General features: G+C 44.7%; 1 protein-coding gene across 8 annotated transcripts in view; it reads right to left on the bottom strand.

Moving 5' to 3' along the window:
• The window catches only part of LOC144761592 (monocarboxylate transporter 10-like), a 1,000,737-nt gene that overhangs the window by 712,400 nt on the left and 269,416 nt on the right, over positions 1-18,921 (bottom strand). For 7 of the 8 annotated variants that reach the window (XM_078646885.1, XM_078646883.1, XM_078646884.1 and 4 more), the window contains 2 exons: positions 12,632-12,847; positions 7,731-7,937 (listed from right to left, as the gene is read on the bottom strand). In XM_078646885.1, coding sequence (XP_078503011.1) covers positions 7,731-7,937; positions 12,632-12,847 — 423 coding nt within the window. The remainder of the gene's footprint in view (positions 1-7,730; positions 7,938-12,631; positions 12,848-18,921) is intronic. The other variant, XM_078646887.1, reaches the window with a different exon arrangement.

Genomic DNA, 18,921 nt, shown 5'->3' with positions numbered 1-18,921 from the left:
CGACATAATAGATGCCCCGCAGTTCCGCCTTATTCCGGGTATGCCATGGCTTACGTTGCATGACCCTACCGTGGGATGGGCGGCCCGAACTGTGGTGATGAATTCGACATATTGCCAGGAACATTGCGTCAACCAGGAGATTAAGCACACCAAACCTTTAGAGCCACAAGCTTGCCTGCTTGCAACTGCTTGTATTCCTCCTGAGTACTGCTGTTCCCTGTTACTACCCAACGAATATGCTGAATATCAGAGTATTTTCGACAAACAAGAGGCCACTCAACTTCCTCTTCACCAAGTCTATGACTGCCGCATCGATCTACTACCAGGGGCAGATACACCAGGCAGCAGAGTCTACTCCAAACGGAACCTGAAACACGTTATCTGAGGAACTATCTTGATGAAAACCTGGCTTCTGGTTTTATAAGACCTTCCTCCTCACCCACCTCCTCGCCCCTCTTCTTCATCTCGAAGAAAGACTGATAAATTGCGTACCTGCATTGACTACCGCGCAATCAATAGGGTAACTATTAAAAACCGTTATCCTTTGCCTTTGATTCCCGTTCTACTTAACCAACTGAAAGGGGCTCGATACTTTACTAAACTCGACCTACGAGGTGCATACCACTTAGTAAGAGTAAAGAGCGGGGATGAATGGAAAACCGCTTTCCAAACAAAGTTTGGCCTATTCGAGTATCGGGTAATGCCCTTTGGGCTCTGCAATGCCCCTGCGGCGTTTCAGTACCTTATGGACAAAGTGCTGAGAGGCTTGCTGGAGACGCTTTGCATCGTTTACATAGACGATATCCTCGTCTATTCCTCGAACCCCCAAGAACATGTCCTGCATGTCAAGACAGTCCTAGAACGTCTACGACTACACCATCTCTATGCCAAACTGGAAAAATGTCTGTTCCACGTTCAGGAAGTGGCCTTCTTAGGCTATGTCATAAACGCTCAAGGGTTCCAGATGGAAACAAGCAAGGTAGAGGCGATTACTCAATGGAAAACACCACACAATGTGAAATACATCCAAAGCTTCCTGGGATTCGCCAATTATTATCGGCGTTTCATTAAAGATTTCTCCAAGATCATCCACTCCATCTCTCGCCTGTTACGGAAAAACACCCCATTTCATTGGGGGATGAAGCAGAGGAATCATTCAAGATCCTCAAGGAGCGTTTTACGCAGGCCCGTATACTGCGTCACCCGGATCCACTTCTCCCTTTCATATTGGAAACCGATGCCTCACAGCATGCTCTTGGAGGAGTACTGTCTCAACGTCATCCCACGACAGGACAAATACATCCTGTAGCTTATTACTCGAAGAAACTTGCCCCTAGCGAAGTAAATTACACCATCACGGATAAAGAACTCCTAGCTATAAAGAGAGGGTCCGAGGAATGGAGACATTATTTGATGGGAGCACGTCATGAAATAGAGATCTTCACTGACCACAGAAATTAGTTATTCCTAAAGACAGCGAAAGATTTGACACCTCGGCAACTGAGATGGACTCTGTTCTTCTCCTACTATGATTTCGTCATTAAATACAGACCGGGACCACAGAACGGGAAGGCAGATGCGCTGTCCCGCATCTCTGATCAGGAAGAGAGGTCCGCAGCAGAGGAACTGAAACCCCCTTCTATCCTCCCCGAGACTTGTTTTCCTTCCTCTACGGTGGCATTGATTACATCACCTGATTTCTTGGAGGATTTGAAGGTGTCTCTCGCTAACACAGACGGTCCGGCCTGGATACAGGAACAACCAGAAGAACGGACCTCAAAAGATGATTTGCTGTATCACCACCACGCTTTGTACCTCCCTGATGAAGAGCTACAAAAACGGGCTTTGACCTGGGCACATGACTCTACTTTAGGAGGACATATGGGAAGGGAAAAAACCATCGCAAATATGGAGCGGTACTTTTGGTGGCCTTCTTTGAGGAAAGATGTCACTGCGTATATCCAAACCTGTGCTGTATGTGCACAAGGCAAATCCCACCACACCAGACCAACAGGACTTCTCCAGCCATTGCCTATTCCCCCAAAACCATGGCATACGCTATCCATGGATTTTATAGTGGAAATGCCACCATGCGATGGGTATACAACGGTGCTTGTGGTGGTTGATCATCTTTCCAAGATGGGTCACTTTATACCTCTCAAAAGGTTGCCAACTTCAGTTGAACTGGCCCTGGTGTTCCTGCAGAACGTGATCAGATTACATGGAATACCAAACATCCTTATCACTGATCGAGGATCACAATTCGTTTCTTGATTCTGGAAGGCCTTGTGCCAATCCATGGGTATTGACGCTAGACTTTCAAGTAGCTACCATCCCCAAACAGATGGGAAAACAGAACGTTTAAATCAGACGCTGGAGCAGTATCTTCGTTGTTTCACTCTTCAAAACCCGACGGATTGGTATCTTTTGTTGTGGACAGCTGAGTTCACATACAATAAAACGGTACATTCAACCTTAGGATGCTCCCCCTTCTTTTGTGTCAACGGTTTTCACCCGAACATGCTTCCGTTTGAGTGGCCGATCCAATCCCGCCTCCCGAGTATAAAGGAACATCATGCTCACCTCAAGGCGGTATTGTTGGGAGCGCGGCGACAGCTACAGGCAGCACAACTGACACAGAAGCACTATACGGATCAACGACGATCTCCTGAACCCCAATACCAAGTAGGAGACAAAGTATGGTTGGCTACCAAGAACATACATTTGAAAGGGATGAATAAAATGAAACCTAGATACATAGGTCCCTATGGAATTGAAGAAGTCATTAACACTGTGGACATGAGGTTGTCCTTGCCTCCGGTATGGCGTCTTCACCCAGTGTTTCATGTTTCCCTGTTACAACCCTGCCTCCCAACAATGAGACTCCCAGTACGTCCCCTCCCTGTTGAGATTGAGGGCCAGGAGGAATACGAAGTGCAGTCGATCCTTGATTCCCGACGGGTTAGGGGCACTGTTCAATACCTCATAGACTGGAGGGGTTTTGGGGTTGAGGATAGAACGTGGGAACCTGTATCCAATCTCCATTGTCCCGAGTTAGTGGAGCAGTTCCACGCACTGCACCCTGGGAAGCCAGGACGACCACCGAGTCGGCGGTCCTCGCGAGGGGGTTCTGTCACGATCGTGGGCCGACAAGGTCGGAAATGGACTAAGCCAGGGAATCGATGCTCACCACATTTCCCTGTTTTGAATGTTTCATGCACACGGCACTACAAGTCCCATAGTTCCAAGAGGCACCATGATTGAGAGCTACGTCAGGTGATCAGCTTGGCAGTACTTAATCCCTCCCCTTAAAGAAAATGGTGCTTGACAACTGACCCGGAAGTCATATTCACAGAGAGCTCACCGCGAGGGGAGTTCTCATTTGCATCTAGTACTTTCAACCCGTATCCAGAGAAGTCTCAAGTTGCTGAGGTATTTTGTTCGCTGCTGCAGTTTTCCCCGGTTAGGATTCGGCGTCTGGAGAGTGGAAGACCGCTCCCGGAGGAGCTCTCCTCTCGACGCGCGGAAAAGGGCGTTTCTTGCTTGCTAGCAGCTGGTGCCCGGAACAGAGACGCAAGTATTCCAGGTAATGCGGCGAGTCGACGAGAGTGGAAGACTGCTCCCGGAGAAGCTCTCCTCTCGTCGAGCGCCTTGTGCAAACATTGTCGAACACCTGATAATACTCCTCGAGGGTAGCGTGTGAGTGGAGCTTTCCGTGCTCTGAAAGCTTCCCTGCGATCCTTGTGTGTTAGCGACTGTTTCGCGGTGGCATGTTTGTAATGCTACTGCGAGAGCTATATAACAATTCCTTCACTCGCTCATTGAAATACTGATTCTGAACTAATTTGCGAGTTGTTCTTCTACCATTGTTTCTTGGAGTTATTTCAAAGACTACTTCGTTCAAAATCGAGATACACTGGTTATTCTATGAAGGAATAGGGTGACATAGCGCTAGGACTACATTGCTGGTGATTGTAGGGAGGTTGTTTGGGTGCATATACAATACCGAGGATCTTGCCATAGACTATACTTCTTCCCTAACAAGTGAGTGTTATGCTTGCAGAATACTTTTTGAGTGCATGTGTGTTCTCTGTGTTTCTTACTTACTTTTGCCTTTCTATCCATACAGAACACCAGAGTAGGCGCTCCAGTCCTGACCTGTGAAGAAACAGGATCTATGTTTATTGTTTTATCCCTCTTCCCTTTTCCCTTGGGTACTCTCATTTCTTTCATTGTAGTCAAACAGTGTAGAAGTGCTAGTGTTTAGGGTAGGAGGGAGGATACTCTCCACGACATCGTTCCTGCTGACTGCTTTCAAAGGTTAGTGGGCACCTCTTACTTGGAGCTACTGACAGCCCTGACAGAGAGGACCATTGTCTATGTTTTATCGCCTGAGCAAGGAAGCCTATCAAGATATTGAATAGTCTACCATGACTTAGAGACTCAGAAGGGGGGTTGGGGCCTTTTGGAACAGGCCCTGTCTGCAGGGTCGTCCCCAAATGTTTTGCCTTCACCCCTCCTGTTTTGCAGAATTTGCTTTTGTTGGCTTTAGGACTCTGTGCACTTCCCCACTGATAAACAGTGTTAAAGTACTTGTACTCTCTCCCTAAAACATAGTAAAATTGGCTTGCACCTGATTAGGATATGTAATTTACTTATAAGTCCCCTGTAACGTTATATACTACGTTCCCAGGGTCTGAAATGAAATGCTACACTACTAGTTCCAGCAATACCTATTGTGCCCCCCACTTGAATAGCCTTTTTAAACATATCTCAGGTCTGCCATTCCAGCTTGTTTGCAATCGTATTCTGTCAATTCAACCTGGCAAAATAAACCTCTTGCCAGGCCCAAAACTCCATCTTTAATATATATACACATCAACACTAGGGTATTTTCTTGTTATATTTGGGGGTCTCTAGTTGGCAGAGGTCGGTACCTTTGACCAAATAGGGGCCCTTGTGTCTAATCTTATCTCAGAGGCAGTGTGTAAAGCATTTGTGAACACATACAGTAATACAGTGACAACACTACAGATGGACACCACACAGGTTGTAGTATAAAAATAAGTATTTTTATATAGACTTAACACAAGACCAAACAACAAAAATCCACAAAACTGTACTCAAAAATAGACTTTAAAATGGTAGGAAACAGCTCAGTTCTCTTAAGATTGTAAATGCGACACTTTACTCTCAAAGTACCTTGGATGCGTAACGCAAAGCAAACTTAAGGGTCCCAGGGAAGGTGATGCGTCGGTTCCTTACACTCGGGAGTGAATGCGTTGGTTCCTTACTGCTGCGCAGGGGAGTTGATGCTCGCTTCCTTACTGTGTGGGGAGGTGATGCGTCGTTTCTTACTGCTCTCCGGTACGATGCGACAAGATGGCGCCTCGATGCGCTACTTCTCTCTGCTGCAATGCAACAAAAAGGCGTCTTGGTTACTATGCGACAACGTTGATGCGATGCGTGCACACCTGACAGCCGTGCGGAGACTCGATGATCTTCTGAGCCTTGACAGGCCCTGCGACACGCTTCTCCGGTGATGCGACGACAACCTCTGCGGCGGTGGCACGCTTCTCCGGCGATGCGACGTGCTTCGGTGATGCGATGGCCACAGCGGCAGCGGTTGCACACTTCCTTGGCGATGCGGCGGCAACTGCTGCGGCGACGAAGCGCTTCTCGTCGTTGAGTCACGCTACCAGCTCCCAGCGACACGCAGTCTCACAGAAGGCCCAGCACAACAGCAGGCACTTTAATTCCCAGCAAGGGAATTCAGGGAGGAGCTGGTTGGTGAAGTCTTGTATCCCTGAGACTTCATGAAGGCAAGCTCAAAGTTCAAGCCTTTGGAGATTCTTCTTAAAGTTGATGAAAAGCAAACTCAGTCCTCTTCTCCTTTCTTTGGCAATGAAGCAACCACTGCAGGCCAACCCCAAAACACACAGCCCAGGGGTAGTCTCCTCCTTCAGCGTCCCGGTTCTTCTCCTCAGCAAAGGTTTGTCTTGATTCCCAGAAGTGATCTAAAGTTCTGGGGTCTGGGTCCCCCTTTTTATACACCAAAATCCTTTGTTTCTGAAGGCACAGTGTATCTCTACCTAGTCCAAACCAGTTCTGGGTGCATTCTGCCAGTGTACATCTTATTCCTTTGTCAGTGTGGGGCAGGATCCTCAGACACACCACAGGAGGTGGAGCCAGCACTGTGGAAGGCAGGCACAGCCCTATTCAGGCCCAGGTGCTACTCCTCCCACCACTCCTCATGCAGATATGTCTGATTCAGCCTTGTGCTGACTCACTTTGTCTCCTGGAGCTCCCCCAGCCCCTGTCACTTAGAAACCAGACATGGAATACACAACCTAGCAGAGGCAGGCTTGGATAGTTAGGCAAGAAAATACCTACTTTCAAAAAGTGGTATTTTCAGACACAGAATGTAAAAACCAACTTCACTAAAAGGGTAAAAGATGTATTTTATCATTCTGAGTCCAGGCATACCAAATTTGTTTTTCCTTGGGTCAGTTATGAATATAAGGTGTTATGATAAAACTGCCCATTCTGGCCTATGGGAGTAAATTGCCTTGCGATAGGGAAAAACGAAAATGGCTGTAATTCACTATTAGGTTCATGCCACACACATCAGGGCATGTCCTATCTTTTACCTACAATGCACCCTGCCCTTGGGCATACCTTAGGGGTGGCTGATATGTAGAAAAGGGAAGGTTTGGGGACTGGCAAGTGGGTTCCAGGTCTGGCATGACCAGATTACCGCAGTTGGAGCTTTGTGCTTTTAGGCAATATACTTACCTTGAAACTTTAAATTGCATATCTCCAGTTCTACTGATTGGATTTTTATGGTTTGGGTGGCAAATAATTTATTACATTTGATTGATTGATTGATTGATTGATTGTGGGTTTCTAAAGCGCTAGAATCGACTCCCGAAGGAGTATCTCTGCGCTGTAGACCGCTGGGGAACCCGTCCTGGCTTTCCATGTGAGATGGTCCCTACTGGGTATCTCCAAGGTGAAACCAGGCATCCCTGGCGTATGTGGGGGGCCGTTGTGGAGATGAGGCAAGCTAATGCCCAGAGTTGCCGAGTGTGATCCCTAGTTAGAGTAGGCACCGAGGCGAGAATTATCGAGTCCGTTGACCCTGGTCCAAGACCCTGCCGCGTCGGGAATTGAACCCTGGTCCCGGGCCGTCCTCTGCTCCCGGGTCTGCCGCCTCTAACCAGTGAGCCACACCACTCCACTAACTGACTTTGACTCTATTTTTCTAAATTGGTGTGGGATTTTCCTTGTGTTGTGTCACTTTATTGCTATTTGTGTTCTGCATAAATACTTTATACATTGCCTCTAAGCTAAGCCTGAATGCTTTTGTGCTAAGCTAACACTGCACTAAGAACAGTTAATTTAGTGACTGTTCGTGGTCCACCCTGAAATGGATTGTGGCCGTTACTTGAGAAGGGCTCATACCCCCTCAACCGGCAACCGAATTTCTCACTGTCCCTGAATAAGTTTGTATGCCTAGCTAAGTCTCCCATACAGATGGATGGAAAGCTCACCATCTAAACTTCAATCAGTCCATTGATGTTGATGTTATATTTCGGGTATTTACCATACTGTAATGTGCGTTAGTGTCTCACAAATTTTAAGAGATGTACATATAAATTTACAATGAAAAGTGCTTCTGAGGAATGTGTAGAAACAAAAACAGTTTTAATTATGCGAGCACATATCACCTGGAAGAGGCCGAAATGCACATGCTGCTACGATTAACGGTGCCACTATTCCACAATATACTCGCATGCTGTTCTTCCATCCCATGATTTCAATGAGGTATCGGTGCATCTGAGACTGTACCAGCGTTCCTAAAGCTCCGCCAGCCATCACTATTCCAGTAGCAAATGACCGTTTGGTGGTGAAATACCGACTGATCATTATCATGCCTAGAAAAATGACAGTACATAAGAGGCATGCTTTCGAGACGTTGAAAGCAGGGGCGTAGGAGACACTAAAATTCTGGGGGGGACAGGGACAATGTTGTGGACTTTCCAGTGACCCTATACAAATCACCGCCCGTTAAACAAATACAATTGCATACTTTTGAAGTGAAATATTGAGAAAAGCAGGCATGTAGCCACAGTTTGCATGTATGCTTTATTGTTATTTACATTCACATAGTAATCAGACCAAATGTTAAAAAAGCATGTATATGAATCTTGTATCTTCATGCACCAAGCAAACAAAGGTCGCTGCCTTAGGGAGGGGGCGTAGTGTTTGCAAGTGCATTATGGTTTGAAAAGTATCTGTTGCTGCATTCCTGGTCTCCAGAAATTTTCAGGCAACAATAAAAATGTGAAGATAACTTTGGTGATTAATGTTCTTTATTGAGAGAGATCGTAGGTTTGTCTAGTGGAAGTTTTGACTCATGGTAAGGTAGCCACAGTGGGGTAATATGCCTGCTGCAAAGAACGTGTGCCACGCAGATCAGAAAATGCATATCATGTAAATAGGTCAGTGAGTTACTGATTTTGTCTGAGAGATTCTTTTATTCTTTTGGTATTTGCAGTTTATAAGTTAAAATCCTAACATTGAACAGTGAGCTATTAACCGTCATCAAAGAGCTGCATGAAAACTTCAAGTTATAGATTAGGACGTTCTGATGTTTCCCCAGTCTTTCCTTATCCTAATGTTGGAAAATGGGTTAATTAGGATAGAAATCAATTCTGATTATTAAAGAGAAACTCCCCCAACCATGGTGTTATGTTTTAAATTCTGAGTTTGTGCTTCTCTAGTGTTGCAAAGCCGTCCTGTGCCCTGGGCACTCCCCAACTTGTTGCTGACTGGTACTGGTGATACCCGACTCTGACTGACACAGGCCTCTGCCTAACCAGACCCAGGCCCAGTGCTATGCTGAAAGATACACTTAAAATACAGTGAAAACACCTACATACACTAGGGTGCACTATGGGTTAGGGTACCCCTATGATTGGCATGACCTCTCCTATAAGGCCCTAGTACATAATAGGGCAGGGGATTAGAACTACCTTTAAGTCCCTAGAATATAATAGGGCATGGCAGTTTAGAGGCCAGCAGCCCTTTCTGCGCTTGCATGTGTGCACTGCTGAAGCCTGAGGTCAGTTTAAAAGTAGCCCTGTACTGTAGGACTGCTTTTAAAATGCAAATTGTGCCCAAACTCGACTTTTGGGTTAGGGAAACTTACAAACTGATCAACTTCAATGTTGGGGCAAAATTAAGTTAAGTGGAAAAATGTTTTCCACTTAACTAAGGCTGTATCATATTTGCCACATAATACATAATCTGCTGCATAATCTAACGATTTCACCCAAAACAATTTTGTAGCTCAAACGGATCAAAAATGACTACAAGAAATGTGACTTATGTTGCTGTGAAGTGCAGGGCCCTTTGCAAAGGTTGACTGGTCACCTTTCCCACTGCTGCATATGAGTGTTACACAGGTACTCATGTACTCATGAGGCAAAAGCTTTGCAGAGGTTGTTAGTATGTAAAAATATGTCAAAATAATACAGTATCATAAAAAGTACCGCATTTTTATTGTTGCATAATTTAGTCAACACTGTGACATCATTTTGCCCTCCCTTGCTGCATTACTCCAGTAGCCCGAAAGCAGGCTGCACATGTTAAAAGTGTTTGTGCACGAAGCAGAGACCATGATGTTTGCGAACATAGTGGCTAATTACGATGGCAGGAGGACTTCAGTCCGTTCGCCATCCAATCAGGGAATGGGACCGCTGGCCTACAAGGCGGCGGCCTCACAATAGGCATTACAATGCGACCGCCACTACGGCGTTCACAGTGCCTATCTTTTACATTGCAGCAGGTACTGCTGGCTGCCTTATCCACCGCAATGTAAAAAAGGGACATGTTACATACATCACTGTACTACGTGGCCGGCAAAATGCAGTGCCTGCCACATGGTGCAGTGATATGTAGGGGGGCATTACAGATGCCCACCGGGTCCCTTGTCTGGGGGCTAGAGGGAAAGGGGCCTGCTAAGGGCTCCTAATGTCCCTTTCTGCCAGCTTTTCCATGGCAGGTGCACCCCCAAGGATAGGCTGGCGGGTAAGAGACATCGTAATCCCTACTGCGGTGGCTGGGAGGGCACCATCAGCATTGTAGGAACCACGAGCTCCTCCGCCACACTGGCTCTTTCCGACCACCAGGGAACCACCCGCAAGTGTAATATGTTGGGCGGTGATGCAGTCACAGATGGCTGTGGGACCGCCACCAACAGGGCAACGCGGCGGTCTCACCGCCACTATAATCACCCCCTAAGTTTAGTGTGCATGCAAATCCTACATTGCCAACCCCTTGTAAGTTGCACTACTACTGCTGAAAAGGGCCATTGGAGGTACCAATGGGTGAGGTGCACTGGCCTTAAGGGTCTTATGACCTCAGTGACAGAGTCACTGTCGCTCTAGTGTGTGCTTCTTCATATGCCTGCCGACAAGACTGGAGGTGAACTGCATGGATTGTGGTGGACAGGCCTTCAAGGTTAACTCACACTTGCCACTGTTAGGGTTCACCTGCTGATGCTAAGACACCCGGCCTTCTAAGGTCTATCGGGTCTTCTAAGGTCTAGTATGGGAATGTGCTTTGTCAGGAGAGTGATCTGGTGGAACTGGTCATGAAGGCTGAACATGGTTCTCCAGTTCCAAATTCAGCAGCTCTTGCCAGAGTGCCACATCCTCTCCCACACTGAACACCCTACTGCCCCACTGAGAGCAACTCGCACTGCCTTCAGCTACAACTCAATTGTGCTGCGACTAAATTCAAATTATACACTCGACAAGAGTAAAGTGCTGCCTGAAAAAAAATTAATAACACCCTGGAAAAAGCAAACACTCATAGGGAATGCAAGAATAAGCAAAGCATGTGAAATGTAATCAGGAACAACATGGTTACCTTAACGGTTTTAAACTCATTATTCAGAAATCAGTAAGTGATTTTGCCTGAGAAGTTCAGGACATGGCTACAGGACCTGGAAGGGACTCGTTTCAATGTCCATTGCTTATATCCTAACAAAATGGAAAGTTTGGTTTAAAAATGGCCACATCCCCGAACACAGAGCGGTGGTACACATTTAACAAGCTAAAATAATTAAAACAGTTGAAAACAATCATATTAAACGTTTCCACTCCACCCATCAACCAGGTATTGCAGTCCCTTTAGGAATGGTGCACTTCTCCACCCTGGGAAAACAATGTTGTTCAAAGAAAGAAGATTAAAAGAAAGTAGCGTTTTCACTTGCAAACTTTGTAAAGTGGCGCTAATGTGTGTGGGTGTAAATAACAAATTGGCCTTTCTGCTGGTCACTCTGTATTGCTTTATTTAGGTATTTAATAATTTTTTCACGTCCCGAGGTTGTTCTTTGGAATATAAAAAGGTCAGAAAATGAGGACATTTCCAGCCAAATTGTTCTGCTCTTTTTTGGATCCATTTCACAGGGGAACAAATAAAGAAAAGGAGAGGAAAGAGGGTAAGTGCTGTCTCTTGAAATCAGCACCTAGGGAGGAGAAGACAGAGACAGAAAGAGATTGAGGAAAAAAAAGAGATAGAGGGGAGGAGGGCCGCTGCCAGAGGCAGATCAGAAGTGGACACTGTCCTTGCCTTCTCTGGGCATGAAGGAAAAGAGACAGAGTATTTTTTTACCTGCTCTGCCCTTCCCAGAACGCCGAGCCTTCCTGTAGCATAACAAAGGGAAGAGGGCGGGGATGGGGGGGGGGGGCTCTTTGACTCCAGGCAGGTCAAGTGCCATTAGGTAGCACATTTGCACGCTAATGGCCCTGTGAATAACAGAAGGGAGAGGGGGAATTCTTTTGTCCCCCCACCCCTGTCCCCGTGTCCCCCCCCCACTCCAAAATCTGAGGGGGCATATATGCCCCGTGTCCCCCACACTTCCTACACCCATGGTTGAAAGGAAACACAGTCCTCTGGTAGGTTACCTATAAGAATCAAATAAGTATAAATTACTATTGTTCTCCTAATCAGCAGCCGCTTCTTCATATAAGGCTAAAGGGAAAGGATACCGACACTTCAGCACATTATAGGTCTTTTATCTCTTTAAATGTGCAAATTAGTCCACTCGCAACCCCCCAGGCCCGCCCAAGCACGCCTGCAGGGCACGCAGGGAAACTTTAAATTACTATGATTTTCCTCCCTGATTTTTCTATTCATACAAACCTTTTAAAAGCACACCCTTTCCTCAACACTGCCTTGCAGCCTCGGAGTCCTCCATGAAAACTTAGGGCATGGGCCCTAATCCCCCAAACAGCAAACTCGAGCAAAGCTTCTCAGAATGGCATAAAAATGTGACAATATTCGCCACTACAATTCAAATTCACCACATGTACACTGATTGAAGATATCCTGAAAACCTGAAAGAATGATATTATGTAATGTACCAGTGACAGGCCAACCTAATTCGAAATAGGTCATTCTGTTAGACTGCACATATGTAAATAAATCAAAGAACAATGGTACTGACCAAGGAAAGCAGGGTTGTTCAACTGCACTACTTTTCTCAAAGTGTCTTGTCACAGTAAAACAGATTTAACATACAAACTGCTAAACGGAACAATTTGTTCCATTAACTCACCCGTAGTTACAGCTAGGCTTGATCCAATGCCTGTTAGTATCCCATGAGTTAAATAGAAGATTTCGATACTCGGGGCAAATGAAGAACCAATAACCGATATGATGACTATTACTGATCCAATTATCGACACTACTTTAGCACCAAACCTCTGGATAAGCTTTCCAGAAAGAGGGCCAAAAATCATGATGAGGCCATAACTTAGTGAGCCAGCGCCAGCTGAAAGGAAAAATATGTAAAATATATATGTAATGCATTTAGCTGCACATTAGCTTCTAGTGTGCTTCTAGAAACGAAGAGAGAAAGTGTGTCACCTGATTATTTGCTACACCAAAATACTTCTTTTAAAGTAATCAGTGAAGCGCATACTTATTTATTTAATCTTTAAAGTGCATCCACAGATTACACATAAAAGCCACTGTAGTCGAAAATAAATAGATACCATAGATTAAACATACATAAGGTTAAAACAATACGAAACTAAACTAGTACAAGCAAAATACATTATAATAAATACAAATAGATTAATTTATATCCTGAAAATACCCAAAGAATCTCATTAAACAATAACAAATACTAATGGTAGGAGGGTTTAAAAAAAGGTAACGTACTTCTTCGGGTGTTGCCATAGAATACCTTAAAATCAAAGGATACACTTTTTTCTGCAGATAAGAAAGCAGTGCTTAATTTGAGCAGGTGCTTTCAGGTGCTCAGCATCTGCACTTCTTTCAAAGGTCCGGGGCTACAATTTCTGAACCTGCAGGTGGTGGTCTCAATATTAATTGTTCAATTCAAAATAAAAAGAATAACATACATTGCATGGTGACTGGCTGGTAAATGTTCCTAGGCAGGCCGGCATACGCCTGTCCAGACAGGCATGATTGTGTATCACCACGTTAGTGATGATGTTATCACGCCGATCACAAATCCAAGAAGTCATCAACAAACTATGGCTTGCATTATATTTCCCTAGTCTGCTGCACCCTGCCACTGCCTGAGCCTAAACCTCCCATTGAATAATTGTAGCTGGGGGCTGGCTCATAATGGAGTTGAGGCAAGGAAGCCTCAAGAGCGTATTTGGAACTTAGGAGTGAGGGCTCTTGAGGAAGAATATATTAAAGTAAGTGTGGACTTTCCACTTGTTGCATAGCCGGAGTAGCTTATCCGGCAGCCCTACATTGCTGCTATCCTCAATGTTCTTGATGCGGCTGTGGCCCAACACAACTTTTGTGCGCCATGGCGTCACCTGTAGAATCTTTGCGCTTCATTCACCCCAGCATGGTAATTGCTGAGCGTGAGTGAGTCCAGTAGACACCACAGCCATACTTACCGGCATTGGCAATATTACTGCTGGGTGCAATGCCTGTGCTGTAGCAGGCAGGATCACAGCAAGCTGAGCAGTGGATGCCGATGCCATTGCCATCCCTGGACCTACTAATTACAAGCAGCACTAGCAGTGACATGACCTGCTGTGCTCAAGCAGCCGCCTGTTCCACAATAAACCCAGTCATACCACACTGATTAATAAATGCAAAAAAACATTTTCATTTTGTTTTTGCACTCGGTGTAGGTAAGAAACTAAAACACGTCATCTTCCGCTTCATTAGGAATGACAAGAGAAAAACGCAGAGTTCAAAATAGCAGAGACATGTACAGGCTGACAACAGGGGTCACAGGCAGCAGCAGTGTTAGAGATGAGAGACAGCAAGAGTAAAGAGGAGAAGAAACAACAAGAGAGGAGAGAGATGAAACGGAGCAAAGTAGAAGAAAAAGAGGAGAGCAATTCAGGTACATAGAGAAAGCAGCCATGATGTGAAGAAGAGAGCATTAAGAAGAGAGATGATAGCATAAATGGATGTGGAGTACAGGACAGAGGAAAAAAAGCAGACAAATGATCAAATGGAGACACAGCTAATCACTGCTAGAGAGTGATAGTAAAGAGCCAAGATCGAGGGGAGAGAGAGCAGAGCATGGATAAAAGTGACGAGAAAAAAGGGCAAGGCTAAAATGAATAGAGGGCAAATCAGAAATACAGGGTGTGACAAAGGTGATAGAAAACAATTAGAGAGGTGAGAGGATAGACTCTTAGAGCAAAGACTTAGAGAACAGACAACGGAACAAGGTTAGAAGATAGAAACTGAGGCAGTGAGAGTGTTGAAAGTGGGGCTCACCGGAGGAATATGTGAGTGGTGGCCTCCTTGGCAACATTTTCAGCACCTGCACCTCTTTTTTATTATAAATTAAGCACTGTAAGAAAGGCCAGGAGAGAAAAAGTACAAGGTACAAATCCTGTTTAACAGCCTCAAAAAGTTTGACAGCTTGGCTGTTGCGAAACCCCTTCCTTCTTAATCCACAAGTAATCACTCAGCGGGATCTGATTAAATCTGGATTTCATGAAAAATCAACGCATCAGAGGACAAATGTTGGCCTTTAAATAAATCTGCAACTAACGAACATACACCCCAGCTGTAATATTTTGTTTACTATACAGTGTTGCAAGTCAAGCTGGAAACTTTTTTAGCATACTGTTTTAAATGACAATTTTAAGGCGCTACTAAACTGACATAATTACACCTCATCATTATTTAAAGGTAACTTATTTTTTTAAACAGATTTTTTGATATTCAAACAAATCCCAGAAATTATTAGGATTATACGTGAGCCCCTCTATGCTTACGGAACCAGTTAAACACAACAACCCCAATATTCCCAAATGCAATTGTCTAGCATTCTCGTTCGTAAAATAGGGAAACAGTATTCGTCTTAGTCCCTGGCTGTCTTCTAGACCTCTGCCCCTTGGTAAATGTCATCGTAATATACTAGTTATGGATCCCCGATTTAAAGTCAACTTATGTAAACAATAGGAATAAATAGTCCCAAAAGTGTAAACCTTTTTATTATCTCTGGAAAGTTCCTGCCAAATTACTTTATTGAATTAATTTTCTGGACTCCTGAATACTTGATAAAAATGTTGAACTATTTGGCAGTAGGCTCGGAAGGTAATGCCCATCTAGCCCAGCTCCATATACATCATTTTAATGGAGCTGGAAGAACTTACACCGAGGTAACATTTCCATACAAAGCTGGCAAGATACATTATGAGAATTTGAGAAAGTCACAGAAATGGAAGATCATGGTTCACTGCAATGGCCAAGCAGCAGTATAAAACGGCAGAATTTATCTGACTGCAACTATATTGGCTTTATTGTCTATAAATTAAAATGAAAAGCTTCAGAATATATGAAATACCTACGAAACACGCACTGGCAAAACCAATAGATCCGGATTTTTGTGAGAGGAATTCTTTGGTAACATTTGGACACTTTTGTGTGTGTTACCCCCCACCGCAGCTGCGTTAGAAAGAAAATCAAAAAAATAAGCTAACATCTTTGGTGATACCAGTCTAGAATTCACAAGGGCACTTCACCCTTTTGCTGCTAGGCAAAATGCTAAGCTTTTTTTTGTTGCTATTTGGGGTAGTTCGCGATTAGGCCCCAGTAACTTTTTGTCCACATAAGATATCAACATCAAATTTGCATCCTTTTCTTCCAATATCATGGGGATGTTACAGGTACTCAGGGTTTGTGGATTTCCCAGGAGGGAACCCAGAAATGAACCCCAAAACAGCTAAAAAAGATTTTTTGGGGGAAAAAGTGCTGCAGAAGAAAGCATCTGGTTTTTCCCCTGAAACAAAGGGTTTGTGGTTCTGAAATCACCATCTTCACAGCTTTAAGGGACATGCAGAGTTTTTTTCAGAAAAACAACATTATTTTCAGTTTTGGCATTTCACTGGGACATAGCCCACCTTTGCAACTTTTTGTGCTTTCAACCTCCTTCTTGTTAGGGGTAGAAATGGGTGTGAAAGCAATATTGGATCCCGGAAACGATACATTTCACAAGACACAATTCTGAATTCAGCTAGGGGTCATTTGTGTAAATCCTTCAAGTTTTTTTAATAGAAACTAACAGTTGAAAATAAGACAAATCGAAAATGAGTTGAAAAAAACAGCCATTTGTGCCAACATTTTCACCTGTAACGTCTACTAAGTATGACAGATTTTTGAAAGCAATATACAGTTACATCCACTGGACCCATCTAGTTGTAGGAAATATAGGACTTGTAGATTCACCAAGAATTTGAAGAACCCATAGCCAAAAACTGAGCTGCATCTTGCAATGGTGTTTCATTGTGTACCAGGCATATAGCAAATCATAAGGTACAATATAAAGAGTCGAAAATAGGTATCAAGGACACCGGTGTATTTGCGAAATGGGAAGTAAATATAGAGTTTAGAAGCAGTAGCTATTGGCACATCTCCGAAATTGTGGATACCCATGCTAGCTTGTGAGTTATTGCACATGGTTGGAAGTGACTTCTTTTTTACACATTGTCTTACATTTGGAAGTCAGAAATACATAGAAAGTCAATAAGTATTAACAGTTGCTCTACAATTCTGTGTTCCCCTAAGTCTCCCGATAAAAATGGTACCTCACCTGTATGGGTAGGCCTGGTGCCAGCGACAGGAAACTGTCCGAAACCTGAAATGGATATCTCAAATTGTTCTAGTGAAAACTGACCCTTTTCTGCAATGTGACTAGCTGTGGATTTTGGACCCTAGCTCAGCCGGCAACTGGGGAAACCTAGAAAACCTGTACACTTTTGAAAACGAGACACCGAGGGTAATCCAGGATTGGGTGACTTGTGTGGCTCTCCATAGGCTCTGTTACCAAGAATACCTTGCAAACCTCAAACTTTGACCAAAAACACACATTTTCCTCACATTTCTATGATGGAAAGTTCTGGAATCTGTGAGGATCCAAAAAATTCCTCCCACCCTGCATTCCCCAAATTCTCCTGATAAAAATTGCACCTCACTTGTGTGAGTAGGCCTAGTGCCCATGACAGGAAACAGGCCAAAACGCAACGTGCAAAAAGAACAATTGATGGACAGAATGCAGAACAATGTCATACAGTCACCCCAGTACAGAGATCTGGGCCTAAATCCATCGTTTTTTTGCTCACCATGCCATTCCAGTCTGGACCCAGCCATATGCAAATCAGTCTTGGCCCTGCGCCCAGGGGGAGCAGTCCACCGCGAACTGCCAGGCCAGGTCCTCCCTGGACTGGAAACAAGCATCCTAGGACCGGTTTTGGGCTTTCAGCCCGTATCAGCCAGGCTAGCTTGACTCCAGTGGCATGGAGAGCATGGGACCCACGTCTGGGCATACCCTTTCCACTCGGGTGACAAATGCAATAAGAACAATTGATGGACAGAATGCAGAACACTGTCATACATTCACCACAGTACAGAGATCTGGGCCTAAATCCATTGTTTTTTTGCTCACCATGCCATTCCAGTTTGGAGCCAACCATATGCAAATCAGTCTTAACAGCACGCCCAGTAGGAACAGTCTAGCCCGAAATGCCAGGCCAGGCCCTCCCTGGACTGGAAACAAGCATCCTAGGTCTGGTTTCGGGCTTTCAGCCCTCATAAGCCAGGATAGCTTGACTCCAGTGGCATGGAGAGCACGGGTCCCACGTCTGGGCATACCAATCCCACACGGGGTGACAAATGCAAAAAGAACAATTGATGGACAGAATGCAGAACAATGTCATACATTTACCCCAGTACAGAGATCTGGACCTAAATCCGTTGTTTTTTTGCTCACCATGCCATTCCAGTTTGGACCCAGCCATATGCAAATCAGTCTTGTTGGAGTTACAAAACTCAACGTGGACACACCACATTTTTACAGTGCAAACGACCCTTGCTTGCAAAGTGCCTAGCTGTGGATTTTGAACCCTAGCTCTGCCGACACCTAGGGAAATCTAGCAAACCTATACATTTTTGAAAAACAGGCACCAAGGGGAATCCAGGATGGGGTGACTTGTGTGGCTCTCACCAGGTTCTGTTAACCAGAATACCTTGCGAACCTCAAACTTTGTAAAAACAATTTTCCGCACATTTCTGTGATGGAAAGTTTTGGAATCTGCTTGGATCCACAAAATTCCACCCACCACGCATTCCCCAAAGTCTTCAGATAAAAATGGTACCTCATTTGTGTGAGTAGGCCTAGTGCCTGCAACATGAAACGACCCAATATGCAATGTGGGCACACCACATATTCACAGTGAAAACTGACCCTTGTTTTGCAAAGTGCCTAGCTGTAGACTTTTAACCCTAGCTCTGCCCGCATCTAGGTAAAATTAGCAAACCTATTCATTTTTTAAAACTAAACACCAAGGGGAATCCAGGATGGGGTGACTTGTCTCACCAGGTTCTGTTACCCAG

The sequence above is a fragment of the Lissotriton helveticus genome, chromosome 6, assembly GCF_964261635.1.
Source record: "Lissotriton helveticus chromosome 6, aLisHel1.1, whole genome shotgun sequence".
NCBI lineage: Eukaryota > Metazoa > Chordata > Amphibia > Caudata > Salamandridae > Lissotriton > Lissotriton helveticus.
The sequence above is the reverse complement of the archived record's forward strand: the minus strand, read 5'-3'. Positions and strand labels throughout refer to the sequence as shown.